General features: G+C 37.6%; 1 protein-coding gene and 1 long non-coding RNA gene across 2 annotated transcripts; one reads left to right on the top strand and one right to left on the bottom strand.

Annotated features, from left to right (window-relative positions):
- Positions 1–3,995: 3,995 nt before the first annotated feature.
- On the top strand, positions 3,996–4,252 carry LOC114350934 (uncharacterized). Its single transcript, XR_003655745.1, has 2 exons — positions 3,996–4,035; positions 4,115–4,252. It is a non-coding gene; the product is annotated as an uncharacterized LOC114350934 (long non-coding RNA).
- Positions 4,253–7,301: 3,049 nt separating this feature from the next.
- LOC114350938 (brain-specific homeobox protein homolog) lies at positions 7,302–18,060 on the bottom strand. Its single transcript, XM_028301903.1, has 5 exons — positions 17,742–18,060; positions 14,050–14,157; positions 12,443–12,601; positions 8,285–8,343; positions 7,302–7,636 (listed from the first exon to the last, which is right to left on the bottom strand). The coding sequence occupies exons 1-5, from the start codon at positions 18,058–18,060 to the stop codon at positions 7,520–7,522; spliced, it is 762 nt and encodes a 253-aa protein (XP_028157704.1). The 3' UTR covers positions 7,302–7,519.
- Positions 18,061–21,664: the final 3,604 nt, after the last annotated feature.

The raw sequence follows: 21,664 nt of genomic DNA, 5'->3' as shown, positions 1-21,664 counted from the left end.
GTAAATGACAATATCATAAACATATAGAGACAAAATATCATAAACGAAGTCGCTGACATAGCCCGGTGGATTAGCAAGCTGAAGTGGCAATGGGCAGGGCACATAATACGCAGAACTGACATCGATGGGGCAGCAAGGTCCGGAAAACCGGTATGGGACATCCACCCACAAGGTGGACCGACGACCTCATAAGGTAGCAGGAAGGCGCTGGTTGAGGCTGCTGCCAACCGGGTGATGTGGATATCATTGGGGGAGGCCTATGTCCAGCAGTGGACGTCCAGTAGCTTGTGGTAATGATAATTGCCTCCCTCAATAATTACCAGATGGTCTCTGAAAACAACACCAACTTATTTGCAGTCGGGTAAAAAATCTTAATGTCAGTGACATCATTTTACGTCTGATCAATAAAGCACTGTTTGCAATCACTTCAGAATAAATATAATGATAGGTATTCGTCATCATCTATATTTTCACTTTCGATGTAATATTTCTATGAAAAAACGATAGCATAAATACCCTTGGACATTTTACACTGCGCTTCTAGTCCCAAACTAAGCAAAGCTTGTACTATGGGTACTAGACAACGGATATATAAACATACTTAAATACTTTTTTTGGAAATACATACATACCTAATTATTATACATAGAAAAACACCCAGTCCAATACAAATAAATATGTTCATGCACACAAATGTTTGTACTGTGCGGGAATCGAACCGGCAACCTCCGGAGTAGTAGTCCGTTTCGAACCACTACACCAAACGGCCGAGAAAGGCTCAGTGTGTTTTAAAATTGGCTAAAATAAGTAGCAACGTCGTTTCAGCCAAATGACGTCCACTGCTGGACAAAGGCCTCCCCCAAGGATTTTCACAAAGACAGGCACCTCCCGCGACCTTCACCAGATCGTCGGTCCACCTAGTGGGAGGCCTGCCCACACTACGTCTTCCAGCTCGTGGTCGCCACTCGAGAACTTTTCTGTCCCAGCGGCCATTAGCTCTGCGAGCTATGTGCCCCGCCCACTGCCACTTGATTTTAGCGATTCTGCAGGCTAGTCACCAAATAAGTAGCATAAAACATAGTAAAACCTAGAAAAAGAAAACAAAATTATAGTAACGTCACTATACAACTGACAGCATTACCTAATAAGTAGGTACCTAATTATTTGTGAGACATGGATGGAATCAATTTTATTGGCAAATCACATGACTCATTAATACTACGTACACAACAACAATTACAATTAATCTTTTTACGCCATCATTTGCTATTTTGCGTTTTATTTCAACGTCCTACGACTCAATATCTCTTAGAACAAACAACTAATATGCCAATTTAATGCAGACCTGTGAAATCATTACATTCTGCTACAAGTATCTCGTTAAATTGGCTAAAGAGGGGTCAATTTAGTCTGGTGCCTGTTAAGACCCGTCCCAGAGGACGGTAAGCCGGTGCGCGCCATCTAGCGGTGAGTAGGATAATCACTTGGTAATTGACGTATAGCTTGCCTGATGACAAAACGCGGGAAATTGCTCTAACTGGGGCTATTTTGTGTGGATGCTTCGAATTACGGCTTGTTACACTCGGAGATTTATTCCTCCTTCTCCAGGAATATTTGACTGTACTGTAACTTAACACAATAGGTTAAATTTTGAGCATTACGTTTTAGGTTACACGGATGTAACGCTTTAATTATTTTTTTTCTCATACACAGGGTGTCAAGCCAAAACCCAAAGGTAGAATCTAGGGCTATCCGAATCACCCCCATGTATGTTCCGCGATTGTTGATAGTTTTCGAGTTATGATTGTTTAATTTCTTAGGCACTTTTTTGGTCACTGTGGCGCGAATGGTCAAGTTACATGCCTGATTTTTTTATTATTGTTAGATGAATACTAGGCCTAGCTGATTCAGTTTACTTACATCCATGACACTAATGTAAACTAAAAACGTTAAAAATCCTGTATGTTGTAAAAAATATCATAACTCGAAAACCAGTTATCAAAAGTCGCGGTGATTCGGGTAGCCCTAGTGATGCTCTACCTCTGTGCTTCGGCTTGACACTACTCATTGAGACACCCTGTATAATCTGTACTTACCTCTAGCATGACCAACTTTCGTCTTCGAATCGTTTGCGTAAATTCGATACTCAACCTTCGAATTCAACGATTACGTGACATTTTGACTCTCAAAATAAGTTTCGTGCAACCATTTCCCATACTAAGTTCACTTTACGACACGTTCACAAGGGTACACGTACTACACTTAGATACACGATCACGTTCGTTGTTGTAAGTAGTTTTCGTACTAAATGGCGATTCGAATACGCAAATGATTCGAACTCGAAAGTTTTTCGTGTTAGCCGTACCTACTGAACTGTACCTAGGGTTGCCAACTTTTCTTTCAAAATATAAAGTATATCAGAGGTCGGAGAAGGAAAACAGACAGTATTAAAAAAAACAAACAGTATAGCTCTACAACGCGTACTTAAATGTGGTGTTGGGCATTTACTTTTAAAAATATCTATGGATACTAGTGATGCTAGCTGAAAACAGTATTTTGTATACTTTATTTTTGTTCAACAGTAAAAAGTATAATTTAGTGAAAAACAGTATAATACTGTTGGCAACCCTAACTGTACCTAGGTAACTTATGATATGAATAATACCTACTTGTAAAAGTTCTTAATGTGAGCGCCTATAATTTTTAAAACGAAAATAACATTGGGAATATTTAGGATTTTAATACTCACTTCAATTAGATCCTTGTCACCTTCGCAGCAACTTTGGAATTAATTTCAAAAAAGATTAAAAATACCGTATTTGAAGACTCTAACAACGATTAAGAAATCTAGTAGGAAAAATGCAATTTAAAACAATGCTTTTTAAATCTTGACTCGAGTAATATTTTTTAATTTATTGAAAAGCCTTATGTTATGGCTACTTTTACTTACCTAAATTAATCGTTGAACATGGTTCAATCGGACTTTAAATCCGTCCGATAAGTTAAAAAGTTATGTTTTTCTACCACAGATATTATTAACTTTTATTCTACAAAGGTTTCACTTTACACGTATTTTTCGCATAAGATTGATCGAATCGTGCAATTTTTAATACAAAAAGTATGTTCCACCTACGAATCAAACCCAGAACCTAACATTAACTAAAAGGATTTAATGAAATCTCTCTCTATAGCCATTGTAATACGAGTATAGAGGGGGAGGTTTAAGAAAACTAAAAATAACTAACATTTGACAGTTATCATTAACCGACTTCAACAAAAGGAATAGGTTCTCGAATTCGTTTGTTTTTTTTTCCTTGTAAGTATGCCACTGTGCCTGTCTTGATATTTTGTCAACATTGGTCAATAAAATTGAGTCTACAATAGGGATGTTTCCTGGGTCAAAAAGAAAAAAGTTTTAATTAGTCCGTCAGTTAGCTTATCAAAAAATACTCTACTAGTATTTTTCGCTTTTTCAAACTAATGAAAATTTAACGAGATAAAGCGCGCCAAAGTTCATAAGAAGAGGCCCGTGACGTCAATGAATGCATAAAAGTGCCGCACTTTGTGACGTCAACGCACCATAAGTATGTAATTATTTATTAGATTGACAAATAAAAATATATGTGTCCAATATTTTGTGATATTAAACATGACGGACTAAAAAATATTTTTTAGGAAACTAGCCTATTGTATTATTGAAATAAAATAAACAAACTTCAAATAATTTACATTTATTTCATAAAACTTAATCTATTTTACAATAATTCATTTTTACATTAGCATTTTTGGTTTATTGCTATTGAATGAAACAAACATGGTATATTATTCGGCATGTGACGATGCACAGCATCTGGTGAGAGATGCGTCTACTTCCGAATTAGTTTTGTACCATTTTATACCTTAAATGACGCCATTTCCGCAATTATTTAATAGGAATTGATTTGACTTACTTCCGTTTGCCGCCATTTTAGTCACCTGGTGGCGAGCTTGCTCGGAGTTCTTCATAGCGTCTTTAACTTCCAAACTAGCAACATCGTAAGCAGAAACTCTGCTCAGATTTTTACTGAAATAATTTATTTCTCAACGTTCTTATACTAAGTTTAAAATTAAAAAGTGCAATTGACCGCGCGTGTGTGACCGCGAACGACATGTACGTGATGGTGGTTGGCGCCAAAGGGGACGAGTGTCTTCCGGACGACGAGCAGGTGGACCCAGAGCGTCGGATACCGGAGAAACTCGGACCCCGGCGAGATTCAAAACGGATGAAACGAGGTACGTGGGATTCTGATAGTTTTAACACTCTTTTCGATCAAATGAATACCCTGAAATTAATCATGTTCTAATCTAGTTCTGTTACAGAAACTCGAAAACTTTCATCACATAGCGCCATTGGTAAGTAGTCACCAGGAGCTAATAAACAAGTCTCTCACCAGATGCTGTGCATCGTCACATGCCGAATAATAGTACAAGTTTTACAAAACAATAAAACTTGTATTATTGAGCAGAGACGATGCACAGCATCCCAAGAAGGCCTCCTGGTGAGCTCTCTATGAAGAACTCCGAGCAAGCTCGCCCCCAGGTGACTAAAATGGCGGCAAACGGAAGTAAGTCAAATCAATTCCTATTAAATAATTGCGGAAATGGCGTCATTTAAGGTATAAAATGGTACAAAACTACATCGGAAGTAGACGCATCTCTCACCAGATGCTGTGCATCGTCTCTGCTCAATAATACAAGTTTTATTGTTTTGTAAAACTTGTACTATTAATAATATTTATTCTAATAATTAAATCTTTGTGTTGAACGATTTAAATCAATGTTGGTTTGTAGGTACTGTGAGTTACAGAAATAACGCTATTTTAATAATAAAGTGAAAGAAAAGATTACATAATATCGAATGGTTTTATTGACATAAAATAACAGTTTATGTTACTTATTTTGAAATCAATATTTGGGGGCCTTATCACTAAAATTCAAATACCCATTTATTATCAAATTTTTTCACTTGGATTTACAATTTACATTCTTCCAAATGTCTAGATTATTTAAAACGACTAGAAACACTCACTTTTATTGTTATTTGTACAAAATATGCTATTATTGCACTTATTTGACTAATTTTATTTTAAAAGTCCTACCACGAAACCTTTATAAATAATTTAACAATAACTTATTTATTATCATAATTATTGACTCTACACAACTATGTAAAATTATATTTTAAATTATTAATTCAATTATATTCTCTATTTTGTAAACAGTTTTATATAGGTAAAGGTTTTAAAGAACAGGCATGTGTAGCTGAAACTTTTGCTAATTACTATTATACTATTTTTGAGTGACATTAAATAAATTCTTTGGCAGCTAGTAGATGTATTTGAGACAATTTTATGATTGAGGAAAGGGTGTTTTATTTAATTTAGAAACCAAATTCAGTCAGAGTCCCATACCAGGTTCTGACTGAGTTAAACGCTAGAACTATACTGCAGGAGCCATTTTAAAATCGTTAATTAACAAAGTTAAATTATTATTATTTTTATTTGTACGCTTTGGAGCTCACGGGTCAAAAGTGGCCCGGTCCTTCATAAGGCTTGCGTGGGGATACAGATCCAACACGTAGAGGCCGTTTTAAGCGCAAAATAATCGACAAAAGTGAAAGTGGTGCACATGCTGGATCTAGTCTGTGACTATATCATGGGATGTAGCCAGAGACCATCCCCAGCCTGTGCACAGGAGCTATTGCAGTTATTGGAGAATGGACTAGGGTTATGGATGAAGGATGGATGGACTGGTTACTGGGCTATGGATGGAGACTACGGGTCACCTGCCTGGTTCATAGTCTCGGACTGAAAAAATAGCAGGCGGTTATTATTATATTATAACATAGCGGCCGCCCGCGACTTCGTACGCGTGAATCCCGTTTTTCCCGCTAATTCCCGTTCCCGTGGGAATTGCGGGAATTCCTTTCTTAGTGCACCTCTACGGTACCTAAGCTACGTCCCTTCCAAATTTCAAGTGCCTACGTTTAGCCGTTTAGGCTGTACGTTGATCTGTCAGTCAGTCAGTCAGTTTCTCCTTTTATATATTTAGATTTCAAGAAACGGATTGAAGATTGAGAAAGTTATCTAAGTAGGTACTATAAAAATGTTGGCCGATACATTAAACTTGGATTCTTACATAAAAATACTTTTGTCCGTCAAAATAATAATATAAAATACATTCTAATAGGTAACAAATAAATACAATAGGTAGAGTACTTTCTACAGATTTAACAGAGTACCATAATGGAATTAAGTTCATCTTTTAATAGATCTACCTAAATGTTGTGCAATAAAGTTTTAAACAAAAAACCCCATCATTTTATAAAATCACTATTAATTTATTTAAACTTCCATCCCATAAATCAATCACTAACGCAACGACATCAAAGTGCAAAATTAACGGTAAACGTTAACTTTATTAATTAACGATTAACGAGGTTAACTATTTGGTTAATGTCCAGTTAATATGATCGCCGGCTGCCGTATGCCTATTGTATTAACTCAATTATCTACAATAATTAACTATTATGTATGATCAGTTGATGAATCCTGTAAGTAGGTACACACGGCCACACTGTTAACTATCCATTTCCGTTTTTGCTCTCGCTCTCATCAAATGGTGATTCTTTGCGATAGAACGAGACGACATGACCGGCAATGGGCAGTTAACACTGTTGCCGATAGTACAGCCAGGATTTCACAAACAAATTGGAGACATAATAATATACTCTTTCCGTGGATGTTGTAGGCGACTTAGGGACAAATATGCGAACATCAGGCCTCCCCAACCCGTCTGGCCAGCGTGGGGAGTGGGCCAAATCCTCCATTTGCCTCTGGTAAATTGGATAGTTGACACAAGTAATTCCACGACACAAATTCTTTAAAAATACACTTCAATCTACATACTTAGTTCTGAAAATGAGGTACATCTTGAAATAAATTCAAATAGTTTTTCAATTGAGTTCGCATAAATGTGACGTCACAACATTTGGTGCGTTTTGACAGCTCATAGAAAGTGTTGACTGTGCAGTCAAGTGTCCAATTATAGGTCGTGTTCCTGCAGTGGAGGCCAAATGACCTAATGGTGATAGTGGTATCGTACCCATGAACTGACGACCTCATAAAGGTAGCAGGAAGGCGCTAGCAACCGGCCAATCTGGAAATTTTTGGGGGAGGCCTATGTTCAGCAGTAGACATCCTGAGGCTGAAATGATGATGTCCAAATCTATATGTCTCCAGGGTATGCGAACATCAGGCTCAATCCAAGTGTAAGTCAAATGCTGAATTTCCTAGTAAATGATAGGGTTTTTTTTTATGTGATAGGAGGCAAACGAGTAGACGGATCACCTGATGGTAAGTGATTACCGTCGCCCATAGACACCCGCAGACCCGTGGACCCGCAGACGTGGGTCGTACTTCTGCAGTGGAGAGTAAATGATGATGATTATACAGTAGTGGTATCCTTGATGTATCCTTATCTACGTGTCCCCAGGGTATCTTGTGTAGCTGGGCTCCCCTACAATGTCGATGTCGCTATCACTGGGATCCGAATCTGAGTCCGACGTGTGAGTTGTGGACATCCTCGAGTCTTCCGCCTGAATAGAAAAATCTACTTTAATCATGGCTCCAAGTAATACACTGGTGTACGGGACTATTTCTCTCGTTGCCACCGCTGCAACTCCTGTGTAGCCAGGATCTACAGCTTGACCGCCAATAACCCAACAAGTGAAGGTCAAGTTTGTACCGGGGGAAAGTTGAACTGTCAACGCCGGTGTAGAGATCGGTCTTTGGACATTAAGGCTAAGTTTGTTTTACACGTTGGCTCCAATATTGGTGCCAATTTCCAGTGCCACTCGTCCATCATGTGGATCTAAAAATAGGTACTTAGTCCCAACGTTGGTGGTATGTGTTTAATACCTACTTTTTATACGAGTAGCGTTTTGGTGAGATCAACTTGTAGAGACGGCCAAATTATTCAAGTCTGTCGCCAATTCGCCATAACAACAATGTTAAGCATTGTTATTACGGCAGTTGGAGGTAAGATAGCCAGTTCCTCTGTGGTCGAGGATTCCGCGTGAAGCTCAATTTCACCTTGGCCTGATCTTTTTCCTTGTCTTAAACCTACCACTGTTTTGGGTCAATTTTAAGTTAGGCTGAGAAGCAGCGCAAAAAAATCACAATAATATTAATCTAGTGAAAACCAAAAACTAAGTATTTATTTTCCGAGTTTTCGACTTACTTACCTTTCTATTATCTGCTAGATGGGACGCGTGTTTTGAGGTGAAATCCATCCCTGTTGTCCCTGTAGACAAATAAAAATTTTAAGAATTGATATTGGTAACTTTTATATAGGTGTCCTCCCAGAAGGTGGACCGATGACATCATTTAGGGTAGCAGGAAGGCGCTGGACGCAGGCACCCAATGCTTTCCATGTTGCCAACCGGGCAACATGGAAAGCATTGGGGGACGCCTGTGTTCAGCAGTGGATGTCCTATGACTGAGATGATGATGATGATGATGATACAGGTTGTTATTTTTGGAAAGTTGTTTTAAACTTTCCCTAGGTAAATGGTCCAATATTTCGCAAAATATGACCTCTACATGAGAATTTGCTGTGGCGCGTCAAGTTCCAGTCATCCTGTATAATACCAAGCAATGAAATCCGTCAGTATTCGTTGTGAGCATATAGGTACGAGAAATAAACCATCACTGATCATAAACTGAAAACTGTATAGGTAGCATCCCTCTGCCACCGTAAAAATCATACGACTCTATTATTCAATTACCGTTACCACACCATTTTCGGTTATAACCTCAAGCATTAAAACTCAATATCCCATGTTTCACCTCCAGCACCTCCCTACGCTTGAAAAATATCCACTTATCATTCCATTTCCGACGTTTCTACCAGGTTACAAGGTGAATTTTCGTTTGGCGGCGATCTAAGATGTTGGCGGTTGCCATGGCAACGAAGACGGCCATCTTGCACGTAACTAAGTTTTGACAACGTCTTGGTTGCGGCCCGAAGATGGCGGAATTTAATTTGTGAATCTTTGAGGTTGCAACGTCAATTACTGAACGAAGTGTGTTGGCTGATGCTTCAATTTACGAAATAATGGACAAAAATACAATTTATGATAGTCTTATCTTATTCCAGCTTGCCTTGTGTGGATTTTTATCCGTCAGAACGCCTTTTCGCGCGAAAACGCTTTACGGAAAAACTTTTAGGCTGAGTCGCACCACCTTATTTTAACCGTAACTTAACAATAACCAGTGCTTTTTGTACGGAATTTGACAGATTTTTTATGTTTTTCATAGTTAAAGTAAGCCTTAATGTTGTTACCAAAAGAAAAACAATCATCATTTACTCCCTAAATATTGTTTTACTAAATATAACAACGATATGAAACAACGGTATTTTAACACCATTTTTTAAGCGACATCTCTATTCTCGAGAGCGGCTGCAAAAAGTTTTTTCTTATTAAATTCTTTGAAGCCCGAAAAAGTTTCCTATTAAAGAACAAATTTGGAAAATTACTCAGAAAAACCACAAATGCGAAAACCATAGGCAAAACCGAAGGCAAATGCTAGTAAATTGTGTAAACACAGCGATTCCCTTCCCAGAATGCCGTACAAAATGGCGCTTCGTCGAAATTACCAGCCTTTCGTAATTGATTAATTAAAATTATTAAACTTCGCTTCATAAAGGCTGGCACACCTAATGAGCTGTAATCGGAATATTAAAATAACGGTAACGTTATAGCGTTACGTTTATATGTTGGTAATTACGTATTCAAGCTGGATTCGTAGTTGGTTGGAGGTAATTAATTTGGAACTAAAACAAATGAATTGGATTCGTGAAATGAAATAATTTTCTACTAAACATTTTTTTTCTCAACGATATCAGAATACCGTTAGTGACCTGTAACAGCCAATATAAACTGACAAATTATGTAACAAACTAGCGGCCGCCCGCGACTTCGTACGCGTGAATCCCGTTTTACCCCCTTAGGGTGGAGTTTCGTAAAATCCTTTCTTAGTGGATGCCTACGTCATAACATCTACCTGCATGCCAAATTTCAGCCCGATCCGTCGGTCGATACCGTTGGTTACCTTTAATAGCCAATAGAAACTGACAAATTATGTAACAAATAGAGTTGAACTACATTAATAACAAACTATCTAAAGTATAGGTATTATATTGTATGAGAAAACATATTTTTGATTACAAAGAAAGTAATTTTAAGGATACCGAGACAATTCAATCAATCACTCTTAAGTTAAGCACTTTGAGTCAACATTAACATACGTAGGTAATGCCAAATGACACTTTCTAGAACTAAATATTAATTTTAACTTTTACTCTTTTACGCAAAAACTACTGAATTGAAACTTTATAGTTATTAATAGCTTTCCGCCCGCGGCCGGGATAAAAACCATCCTATGTCCTTTCCCGGGACTCAAACTATATCTATGCCAAACATCAAAATCGGTACAGTGGTTTAGGCGTGAAAGCAAGACAGACAGAGTTACTTTCGCATTTATAATATTAGTATAGATTTAATAAGGCGTTATTTTTATGGTTGCGAGAAAGAGCTACCTAAATGAGCTGAGAGAGTGGAGAAAAAGAGCTTTAAATATTGTGCAATATCGCGACCGAGAACCAACCAATAGGACAAGGAGAGCCGATCCGATTCCAGATATCTCTCTCTAAACTTCACATGTAAAACAAACTAAGGCTGGGTTGCACCATCTTACTTTAACTGAGACAAACGTCAAATATCTGTCAAACTCCATACAAAACACACCGGTTATCGTCATAGTTACGGTCAAATTTGGGTGGTGCAACTCAGCCTAAGATGGTTCCTCTCTTTAGTTCAAACAAGTCACAAGACCGTGTGCCGGCAAGTTTACCCTTCAAAGTTTTAATTGTTAGAAGTTGGAACCATTCTCTTAGATAATTGTTTTGGCTCGGTTCACAGCTCAATATGTATGGGGACTGTTGCAACTTTACACGTTGTATAATTTTTAAGTTCTACAGTTTTTCTTTAGGGTTTTAGTAACTCTAGGGTAGGCTTTAGGGGCCCATATGAAATACTAGTGCCCGTTTTCACCATCAATCCCTAATTTTTAAGTGACCCCTATGGTAACACATAATATGACTTTTGTTGTCATAGGGGTCACTTAAAAGTTCGGGAATGATGGTGAAAACGGGCATAGGACTTGCTACGCTACTAACTACCTACACTGGACCGAAAGTAAAAAAGGGTCGGTTAGAAAATGATTTTTCCAATAGAACCATAACCACTATTCTCTTAGATGCCGTAAAAAGCGACTAAGGGACAAAATATGCGAACATCAGGCCATCCATACCCTACAATTACTTTTGGTAAACTTCCTACCTAGATAGAGTCGTGCTCGTGCAGTGGAGACTTACGCCCGTATTCACAAACATTACTATGAGGTCTCACAGTGCGCGTGGATGCACAGGGTCACACACGAAACAATCATAGAGCTTTATTCAATACTGTGCGTTCGATTTGCTGCTTCACTTAAGCAAGTGGAGACTAAATGATAAGACGATAAAACCTCTCGATTCCACCGCTGCAACTCCTGTGTAGCTAGGATCCCGGTCAGTGTGCCGGTGAAAGCTGCGGCTGAACCATTTAAGAACCTAGTAAGGGACACTTTTGCAGATTTTCGTTTTTTGTCATAAATCACCTTAGAATTAAGGTCTCCACAGGATGTGAAGACAGAAATCGCTCTATTACACTTAACATCGGAGAAACGCGTTGCTAAAAACCTAGTAAGTCCAATTCAAATCTGCAAAAACCATTATCAAAACCTAGCAAGTTACAATGACCATTTAAAACCTAGAAGTGCATGGACTTACTAGGTTTCAAAATGGTCAATGTGACTTACCTGACACTCGATAACCATATCGAAATCTGGGGACTACATGAGTACTGATTCATATTCGATTTTGATTTTGATTTTTACGAGGCACTTTTGTCAAAAAAATAACTTTTAGTGTTAGTAAAGAGCATAAAACTTGCAATTTTTAACTAAATATATTCTTTTATTCCATAAAGTATACTTTAGTAACTAATCTTTAACATAAACATCAGAAGTTATCCAAATCTTTAAGCATCTTAGCAGGGCAAATGAAAATGCGTTTTTTCGCTCTCCTGTAAAATTTGCTCCGCTGCACTTACTAGGTTCTTAAATGGTTCAGCCGCAGCTGTCATTGAATCCGGAACGAAAATAATCAATCAGAAACATAGGAGGAGTTCGAAAACCTCTATTAACTATTTGCTTCTGGTAAGCTACAGAGAGTCGTGCTCCCTTAGTGGAGACTACATAACCTGTTGATAAAAGGCTATCTTATCAGCAAACTTTACCTCTCTGCTGCTGCTGCTTCCGCATCTGCTTCTTGTGCTTCATCCGTCTGTTCTGGAACCAGGTCTTGACCTGGGTCTCAGACAGGTTGAGGGCTCCAGCTAACTCCACGCGCTCGGGCGTTGATAGGTAGCGCTGGGACTCGAAGCGCTTTTCTAGACCTGGTGGAGAATGTTTACTTGTTAGTAAGTAAGTACAAAGTTAGAAAAAAAAAACACCGAAATCCGTTACGTTCCATTTCGTGACCAATCACGTCTTAGGCTGAGTTGCACCACCTAACGTTAACGGTAACTATGACGATAACCGCTGGTTTTTGTATGAAGTTTGACAGATTTTTTGTTTGACAGTTTGTCAAAGTTAAAGTAAGATGTTGCAACCCAGCCTTAGATAATACTACGTCAGTAATTTAAGTTCAATGGTTCACACTGAATTTAAAGCAAGGAAAACCCGCGAGCAATTTATATTTATTAGAGCTTTGTTTTAATGCCGTTTCACATGTTGCGGTGTCGTGATTTTATTCTCATTCTGGTGAGCTCTTTCAATTTTTGTTTTGGTATAAAAAAACCACTGTTAAGTTAACCTACAAGCTGTAAGTTAAGACACACCGACTTGAGATTAAAGAAATAGTTAACGTGACCACGGCTTATTTGATAGTCTTACTTATGCCCATTTTCACCATCAATCCCTAATTTTTAAGTGACCCCTTTAAAAACAAAATTCCTGTTATGTGTTACCATAAAGTGTTATTCGTTGCTAAGTCACGAGTAGCAATTTATCGAATGTCACCATATCTGTGGGTCTAGACAAAGTGCAAATTATAATCGCAAACCAGTCGAAAAGTGGTCGAAATGCCCCTTTTTTGTATGGAGATTTGACGGATTCGATTTTCGATTCGATCAAAAAGTGCGTTTTGTATAGGGGGGCTGAATAATGCTAAAATACTTCTTATTTTACTCGCACTTTACATTATTTATATCGAACTTTACTCGGACACTAGCTGCCGCCCGCGACTTCTTACGCGTGGATCCCGTTTTACCCCCTTAGGGCTGTAGTTTTGTAAAATCCTTCCTTAGCGGATGCGGATCTACCTGCATGCCAAATTTCGGCCCGATCCGTCCAGTGGTTTGGGCTGTGCGTTGATAGATCACTATATTAGTCAGTCAGTGAGTCACCTTTGAGTTATACAATTTTTTTTAATCCACAACGAGGAAGCTCTTGGCCTGTATCTCACCTGATGGTAAGTGAGGATCAGGCCGAAGGTGGAAGCGAGCTTCACCCGGAATCCTCAACCACGGAAGAGCTGGCTATCTTACCTCTAACTGCCAGAACACAACAATGCTGTTAACATTGTTGTTATGGCGACAGACTTAGGTAAGATGGTGGTAGCTAGCCAGGCGGACTTAGAACAAGCCCTACCACCAACCAAACCGAACAGAAAAATATGCCCCCACTGGGAATCGAACCCGGGACCTCTGCCTCTGAAGCAGGTGGTCTTACCACTAGACCACAGAGGTGGTTGGTTACATATACATTATAATTTAGAAAATGGTAAGAGAGGCCTTTACTTTCTAAATTGAACTATTCACTAACAATAAGTAACAGGACTCACCAGTGAGCTGAGGGTCGGAGAACACGGTCCTCGCCTTCCTCCGGCGACAGTGCTTGAGTGCCGAGAGTGACAGCTCGGAGGGTGTGAACAACGCGTGGTACGGGACCCCTGAAAACACATTTTACTTAGTCCGGGTTGTACGATCTTACTTCCAAATCTTCCTATCCTACTAACCCTATCCGACTTCCTACTAATTATAATATAATAAAAAGACACGCGACGTTTATAAATGACGTTTCGGCTGCTATGCTGCAGCCGCGGTCACAAGCAGACTGGAGAGTACTTTAGTTGAAATGGAACGCGAAAGTTTAAAATCTTATAATTATAATAAATTAATAATCTAATTCTATAAAAGCGAGAGGTCACTGATTGACTGACTCACTCATCACGAAATCTCAGAAACTACAAGTGCAAGGAGTCTGAAATTTTCCTTTTAGAACGTAGATGCTCACTAAGAACAGATTTTACGAAACTCCACCCCTAAGGGTATAAAACGGGGGGACAATATTATTTGATCCTCTAAAAACTAATTGATCTTTTTTGTATGTGCACTTTTAAAAATAAATTTTATGATGTTTTTTATATATTTTACCTTTATATTAATTATTGGGTCTATATTAATTGATCTACGGATAAATTATGAATGAACTTCATTAAAGGTAAAATAATATTTGATCCTCTTTTTTAGTTATTGATCTTTAATTTTGTTAATTTGATGATTTTTATATCAAGTTTGCCTTTTAATATCGATCACCTAATAAATACAAATGTCGATCTATGTATAACTTAACTTTAAAATATATTTGATCTAGCAAAAAATATTATTGGTTAATATTTTTAATTAAAAAATATCTTTTAATTTATGCGGTACTTTGTGGTTGAGTGACAATCGTCCATCATTGGTTACTGAGTTGGCTTAGCGGGTGCGTGACAGTTTATATAAGTTTATATGATATAAATTCATTTCAATAACGTTCATATTATATAATAAACGTATGTTATAATAACACTTGATATAATTTTTTAACATATAATGTTTTCTTCATATAATAAATCATTTCTAATAATATCATTTCAGATACCAATCACAACGCATAAAGACATTTGATATAAACCTTACTTAATCTAAGACTCATTTAATGTAATTTTGTTTAATATAAATATTATTTCACATAACCATTACTTGTTATAATAAATATTATTTGTTATACTCTTTAATTGATATAATTTATGATAGATATAGATAACTTTAAGTATGTTCTTTTTTAGCTTGACTTATAAATGACTTTAGTGGCAAAAACGAATCGCCGTAAAACCGACTCCACGTAGTCTTGTCTGCCCTACCCCTAGAGTGTAATTTAGAAGCGCGTAGGCACGGAGGGGGGAAGACGCGGTGTCGAGCGAAAGCCATCTGCGACGATTAGCACGCGAGGGACCGCCAGAGCCCCGCAGTGCCGGAGCCGTGACAGAAGTCTCAAGTTTTTAGTCAAATTTGCATGCTGCATGCCTGCATGCCTGCATGCCTGCTTGCTTGCTTGCTTGCCTGATTGCTTGCTTGCCTGCTTGCTTGCTTGCTTGCTTGCTTGCTTGCTTGCTTGCTTGCCTGCTTGCTTGCCTGCTTGCCTGCTTGCTAGCTTGCTTGCCTGCTTGCTAGCTTGCTTGCCTGCATGCTAGCTTGCTTGCTCGCTTNGTGAACGTGTTAAGTATGCTTTTTTAATAAAAAAAAATCTTTGAACATCAAGTGCCTTTAAATAGTTTCCATCCTTTGACTACAACTTAATAAAAATAAGTACCATAACATAATTATTTTGAAGATTATTTGATATAGACAAAAAATAATTTATACAAATCGAATTATTTAAAAAAGTATCACAATATTGAATATTTGGTGCTCATTTCTTTTATTTTTGAGGACCAACAAGTAACGATCAGATATAATCTTTACATCTCAAATTTTTTTTGCGTAGTTCAAAAGAGGTTAAAATATCGATCGATTTCATTTATTTTATGTCTCAAAGAAAGAGGATTAATCATTAAAATAGATGACCATTTAGATTTTTTTATTTGCCGTTTTTGCTAATTTAAAAAGATCATTTAAATACATGCTTAAAACGGGATCCAAGCGGATTAAGTCGCGGGCGGCCGCTAGTACTTAATACACCATTTATTACACATTAACAAATTTTATGAAACAAAACTGCTAAATTATGACGCCTCAATTTCCCGGCAAGAAATCTTTTCACCCCATGGTTTCACCTTTACAATATTTGAAATGAGCACCATCGATTTTAACAAAGTTTGGTTCCAGCAAGAAAATCACTTTAGAGGCGCGCCAGAGAAACGTGGAACACGAGATACGAAACGTAGCTGCTACGAATTTTCGTAGACGCTGTGATATATTTCGTAGATGCTGAGAATTATTGTAGATACTACGGAATGTCGTAACTACTACGAAAACGTCCACGAAATTACTTCACTGTAGCAAAAAAGCTTTTGCGAAACACAAAAATTAGGATTAGTATTTTTTATTTCAGTTACTTTTTTGAAAGTTTGACTGAGTTTTTGGGGCATTTCTTTTTATCTCAAGGCACTAGTTGGGCATAACGATTATATCCCACTATTATTATAAGTGAAAGTTTGTGAGGATGAATTAATAGATTTTTGTATTAATCCCATATTTTATCTTATATTTTAAAGGTGAACACGAGTGCGGTAAAACTTTTCTGTGATAGAATTCGCGGGCGAGCCGCGGGCAAAAGCTAGTATTACATTGAATGCTCCAATCCAAAGCAATTGTTGAAGGATAATAAGTTTTTCTTCATTTAAAATAGAGAAACACGGGTCTCAACTTGGTCTCAACGCGACATTTTTGTGTTTTCTCTATTTCCTTCTTTCGATTTATAAACTTTCCCTGCCACATATTTCTTTACCTAATAGCCAGCAATAGTCGCTTATTTTTTTTATTAAACTATACAATTACAAAGCAAAATTGCTTTCCGTTAATTAAACTTAAATAGTAGGTAGTTAGAAGGTGTTTATTGTTATTCACATCGTATTTTTCAAGGCTAAATAAACCACGGATCCAATTTTGATAACTATGGTATTTGACCAATTATTGTTTTTGTCGACAAGGAAAAATCCAATAGGAGAAAAAACTTTCTCATGTTTCATAGCGATAAGTGCCGTCTCTTTTTAATATTTCTTTTTTTTGTTGTTCTCTGTGGCGTACAATAGTGTTCTATGAATCAAATTCTTATGACGCGATACGAAAACTTATTAAAAAGATAGCCCGCCGTTTTCTCCGAAACACAAAATATTGTCATCACAAAAAATGATGCCCAGGGTATAATCAAAACCTAACGAGGAAGATAATTCCACTATTTCACCCTTTTATTTCAAACAACTGCTCACTTAATTGTCACGAGTTATCGGAAAGATAAGACTGGTTAAATTGTGCCAAATCCAATGTCATAGGTAACTATTATTAATATTTCTTAGCGAATTGAGTCGCTTCTCAAACAAAATTTTAAATAAACAACTTGAAAAAATCGAACTGCCTAAGGCGGGACTCGAACCCACGACCTTCCGCTTGCTGGGCGACTGCTCTTCCAATGTCATATTTCTTGTAAGTTAATTTTGTGTAGTGCAAAGAGTAGGTATAGGTAGTATAAAAAATGCAAGTAGGTACAAACCTTGTGACAAAAAATACGGCGCTTCCACAGTTTTATAAGTATTAGGCGTATGTAGGTAAGCTCCAAGTGCCCCCATCGCGACCTGAAGGTACGACCCTTCTCTGGGCACGTGAGGCCTTATTTCATTTGGTACAGGGAAATAGGGCTTCGGATCCGGTCTTTCATATTCAAAATTCCGCCTAGTGTCTGCTACAGGAGTCTTCAAATTTCTATTTTGCTGTCCTCTGTACAAAATGTCTTCAATCAAAAACGAGGTTTTTGTAGATTGCTCTTGTCTATTAGTGTCTATGGGCGATTCACTTCTCGTTTCCTGTTCCATTTTTCAATTTAGCGGTATTTGCGTTCGTTTTTCGAAACTGACATTTTAATTTTTTTCTTTAAAAATTTGTCGTAAAACAACAAAAAAGTTTTTTAAATTCCGTAAAACTCGGTCAGGTTTAGGTCACTGAAATTTTCACTAATTAATTAAAAAAGATGCACTAGATTTTCTTTTCACTGTTTAAAATTCAATCACATTTTAATTTTCACATAAAACCACATTTTTTCTAAGCCTCCAAAGACTCTTTTCCGAAAATAAAAAAAAAGATTCGAAAAATTTAAATCGCCACAGATCACGCGCGATTAATTTTCGCGGCAAACCACAATCGGGTGGCGGTCCAACAAAATGTTTTAATCGATTTAATTTTGTGTTGGCGAACGGCTCGTTTGCTCCACAGACGGGGTAATACTGCTGTGTAGGGGCGTTTACATCCCCTATCCCGCCCCAAGGGGTTGGGGGTGGGGTGGATACACTTTTTTAAGCAGATCGTCTGCAGATGAGTCTGGGATATGGATTGAGTGGGTTTGCAATCGATTTTCGGTGCTTTAGCGATAGAACCTTTTTGTATAGTCCGCGCCACAGATTTTGGCAGTTTTGCAAAAAGGGCCGAATTGAAACCGATTTTTTATAGCCCATTTAATTTGAGTGAACATGATCATAGATTTAATACTCGGTCCAGTAGATTTTCTTTTACTAAATTGCTTAATTGACATACATAGAAATAGTTGATCGCAGTCCATTTTTCTCCTTCTCTTCCAAGAAAACCATTTTTCTTCAAGACATCTTATTTTTTTCAACTCGTAAGTCCTTTATTCCCACACATTACAAGTAACATAGCTCATATTTTTCTTAACTAGTGATATTATTTAATTATTTATTATTTAATGCTATATAATTGGTACCTAATTCCACTGGGCATTCTCTGCACATTAACAGTTATTATTGGTATGGTTATGGTAGATATTATAAAGGCTACATTTTATCATGAGAGTAAAATTTTTTTTAGAAGTTGTCGTAGAATTGTCAATAATGGTGTCGTTAACATTAGTTGATTACCTATTAAAGAATATAATTGACGATTTCGCCACCGGCAAATATCCCAATTTATCCCAAAATAGGTTCTACCTACAACAACAATAATTTTACTTTATTAAAAACTTTATTGCACAAAAAAGCAGTAAAAAAAGGCGAACTTAATGCCAAACAATAGGTAAGTAACACCAAAAGTAGCCAAAAAGTTCGCAACACGTCTTTGTTACAATGAGGGCTATCGTTTTAGCGCTCACCAGTTAGCGCCACTGTAGAGTAAGGTCCTGTCACTTGCTAGTAGCGAAGACAGTGTCGCCAACTTGTGAGCGCTAAAGTGGTAGGAGGACTATCGCATTTGCACTCATCAAGATGGCGCCACTGTAGAGTAAGGTCCTGTCACTTGCTAGTAGCGAAGACAGTGGCGCCAACTTGTGAGCGCTAAAGTGGTAGGAGGACTATCGCATTTGCACTCATCAAGATGGCGCCACTGTAGAGTAAGGTCCTGTCAATCGCCAGGGGTGCCAACTGGTAAGTATAGCCCTACCATTCACCAACTATCAAACCACATGTAATGCAATGCAATAAATGATTTGATTTGATTTGATTTGATTTGATTTGATTTGATAAAAACGATAGCCCTCATTGGAATAAGGTTGTGTTGTCAACTTTTTGGCCACTTTGGGTGTCACGAACTATTTGACGCTGCTGTTTATCGAACCTAGAGCAGTATCTACATACTCTCTAATCTGTGGTATCTACATAAAGACTCCAAAGACTTTAGCTAGAGCAGTGGGTCTAGACAAAGTGCAAAATAAAATCGCAAACCAGTCGATAAGTGGTCGAAAAGCCCTTTTTTTGTATGGAGTTTTGACGGATTCGATTTTCGATTCGATCAAAAAGTGCGTTTTGTCTAGGGGGGCTGTTGTAGTTCTTGTAACTCACGAAGGCGAGTGAGCTTTACTTGTGTGTGTACATGCACATAACGATAGTGTAATGTCTGTCAAAACTTTTGAACAACGAACAGTAGCGAGCCACCACACATGTAAGGCTCACTCGTCTTCGTGAATTGCAACAACTTTACAAACTCTAAACGAGTCTGAGGCCCGTTGTTCTCTTCCAAATACTTCAGATAGCTGCCCCGGCGAACTCCGTACCGTATATGTTACGTATCAGGATTAAATTTATTAACTCCGTTATTGGTACGCTGCCAGCGTCAAATTGAAAGATTCCATCGAAATTTGCCAGAGATAGCGCGCGTTTGTGTAAGCTTTGGTGCACACTGTAGCCTTTGAAATATTTTCCATTACTGTTGAAATATTTCAAACTGAGAGAAATGATTCTGAGACAGCTCTAGAACTTCTAAACTGCTGTCTAAAGTTTTACTTGTGAATACGGCTGAAAATATTTGAAACTCTATCTGTCTAAAGTTTTAGGACTGCTTGTGACAACGTCTGTAGCAACACTTCCGAAAAGACAAGCTGTAAAAGTATAGTCGTTGCAATCACGAAGGCGAGTGAGCTTTACACGTGTGGTGGCTCGTTACTGTTTGTTTTTCAAAAGTTTTGATAGACATTACACTATCGTTCGTTATGTGCATGTATACGTACACACACAAGTAAAGCTTACTCGCCTTCGTGAGTTGCAAGAACTAAACTAATGTAAACATATCGCACCTACGGTGCAATAACGTCACTTATGCATTTTTTTTTTCAAAACTTCACTGATTATGAGAAAATACTCCAATCTACCTCTTTACTTGGTTTACTTTGATTCAGTTAAGTTTTGAAAAAATTGCATAAGTGACGTTATTGCACCGTAGGTGCGATATTTATGTAGTATTGAGACATTTTGTTCTTACTATCGACGTACGCGAAACTTTAGAGTTCTTCTCTTTCTTTATTTATTTGCTTCAGTCGTTAAATCAGTAATCACGTTCCCAGAACAGAGGAATTGGCAAAGGCACTACAAAAATTATCTAAACATACCTAATTGTTATGGCTTCAGAATTAGGTAAGATTCTGGTAGCTAGATATCGAGCAGAAATTTTTGCAGCCACTGGGAATCGAACCAGGGAACTCAGTCTGAGACAGGTGATCTTACCACTAGACCACAGGTTGTAAGGCTTCGTGTAGAGCTATGTGGCATGGAATACAACAACTACTCACAGGGCAATTACTAATGCTAAAAATATTGTAGGTACTACTTGTGTACTTTTTACATTGTAAAAATGATAATTTGTAAAGCCATTATACTTACCCAACAGTGTGTCCCCAGCCTTATGTCACAACATACCAACACTCTAACACCATATCGTATGATCTGCTTGCAAGATGTAGCCTGCATCATCCGGGACGAGCGTGTACGCCGACGAAGCGGTTTTGATACTTGTTGAAAAATTTAAAGTTTATTTCGTTTTTAAACAAGGAAAACGTGTTTTTCAAGTATTAAAAAGCAGTAAAAAAGTTATAATAAGTAAAGGATGATTTTCAATCATCGAACAACTTTTCACTGAAGAATAAAATTGGCCTATTGACAATATCTGCACGGGAAAAAATTGGTTCAAAATGACACTTAT

This window comes from Ostrinia furnacalis, unplaced genomic scaffold (genome assembly GCF_004193835.3).
Source record: "Ostrinia furnacalis isolate ACB-3 unplaced genomic scaffold, ASM419383v2 OfSCF1008, whole genome shotgun sequence".
In the NCBI taxonomy this organism is placed as follows: domain Eukaryota; kingdom Metazoa; phylum Arthropoda; class Insecta; order Lepidoptera; family Crambidae; genus Ostrinia; species Ostrinia furnacalis.
This window is presented reverse-complemented; position numbering and strand designations above follow the sequence as displayed.

Coding starts and splice junctions, on each gene's coding strand:
- LOC114350938 (XM_028301903.1), bottom strand. CDS start 18,060: ATGGAACAGGAAACGAGAAGTGAATCGCCCATAGACACTAATAGACAA. Junction 12,602..14,049: donor CTCCGACCCTCAGCTCACTG/GTGAGTCCTGTT, acceptor ATTCTCCACCAG/GTCTAGAAAAGCGCTTCGAG. Junction 8,344..12,442: donor GAAGCAGCAGCAGCAGAGAG/GTAAAGTTTGCT, acceptor ATTTGTCTACAG/GGACAACAGGGATGGATTTC.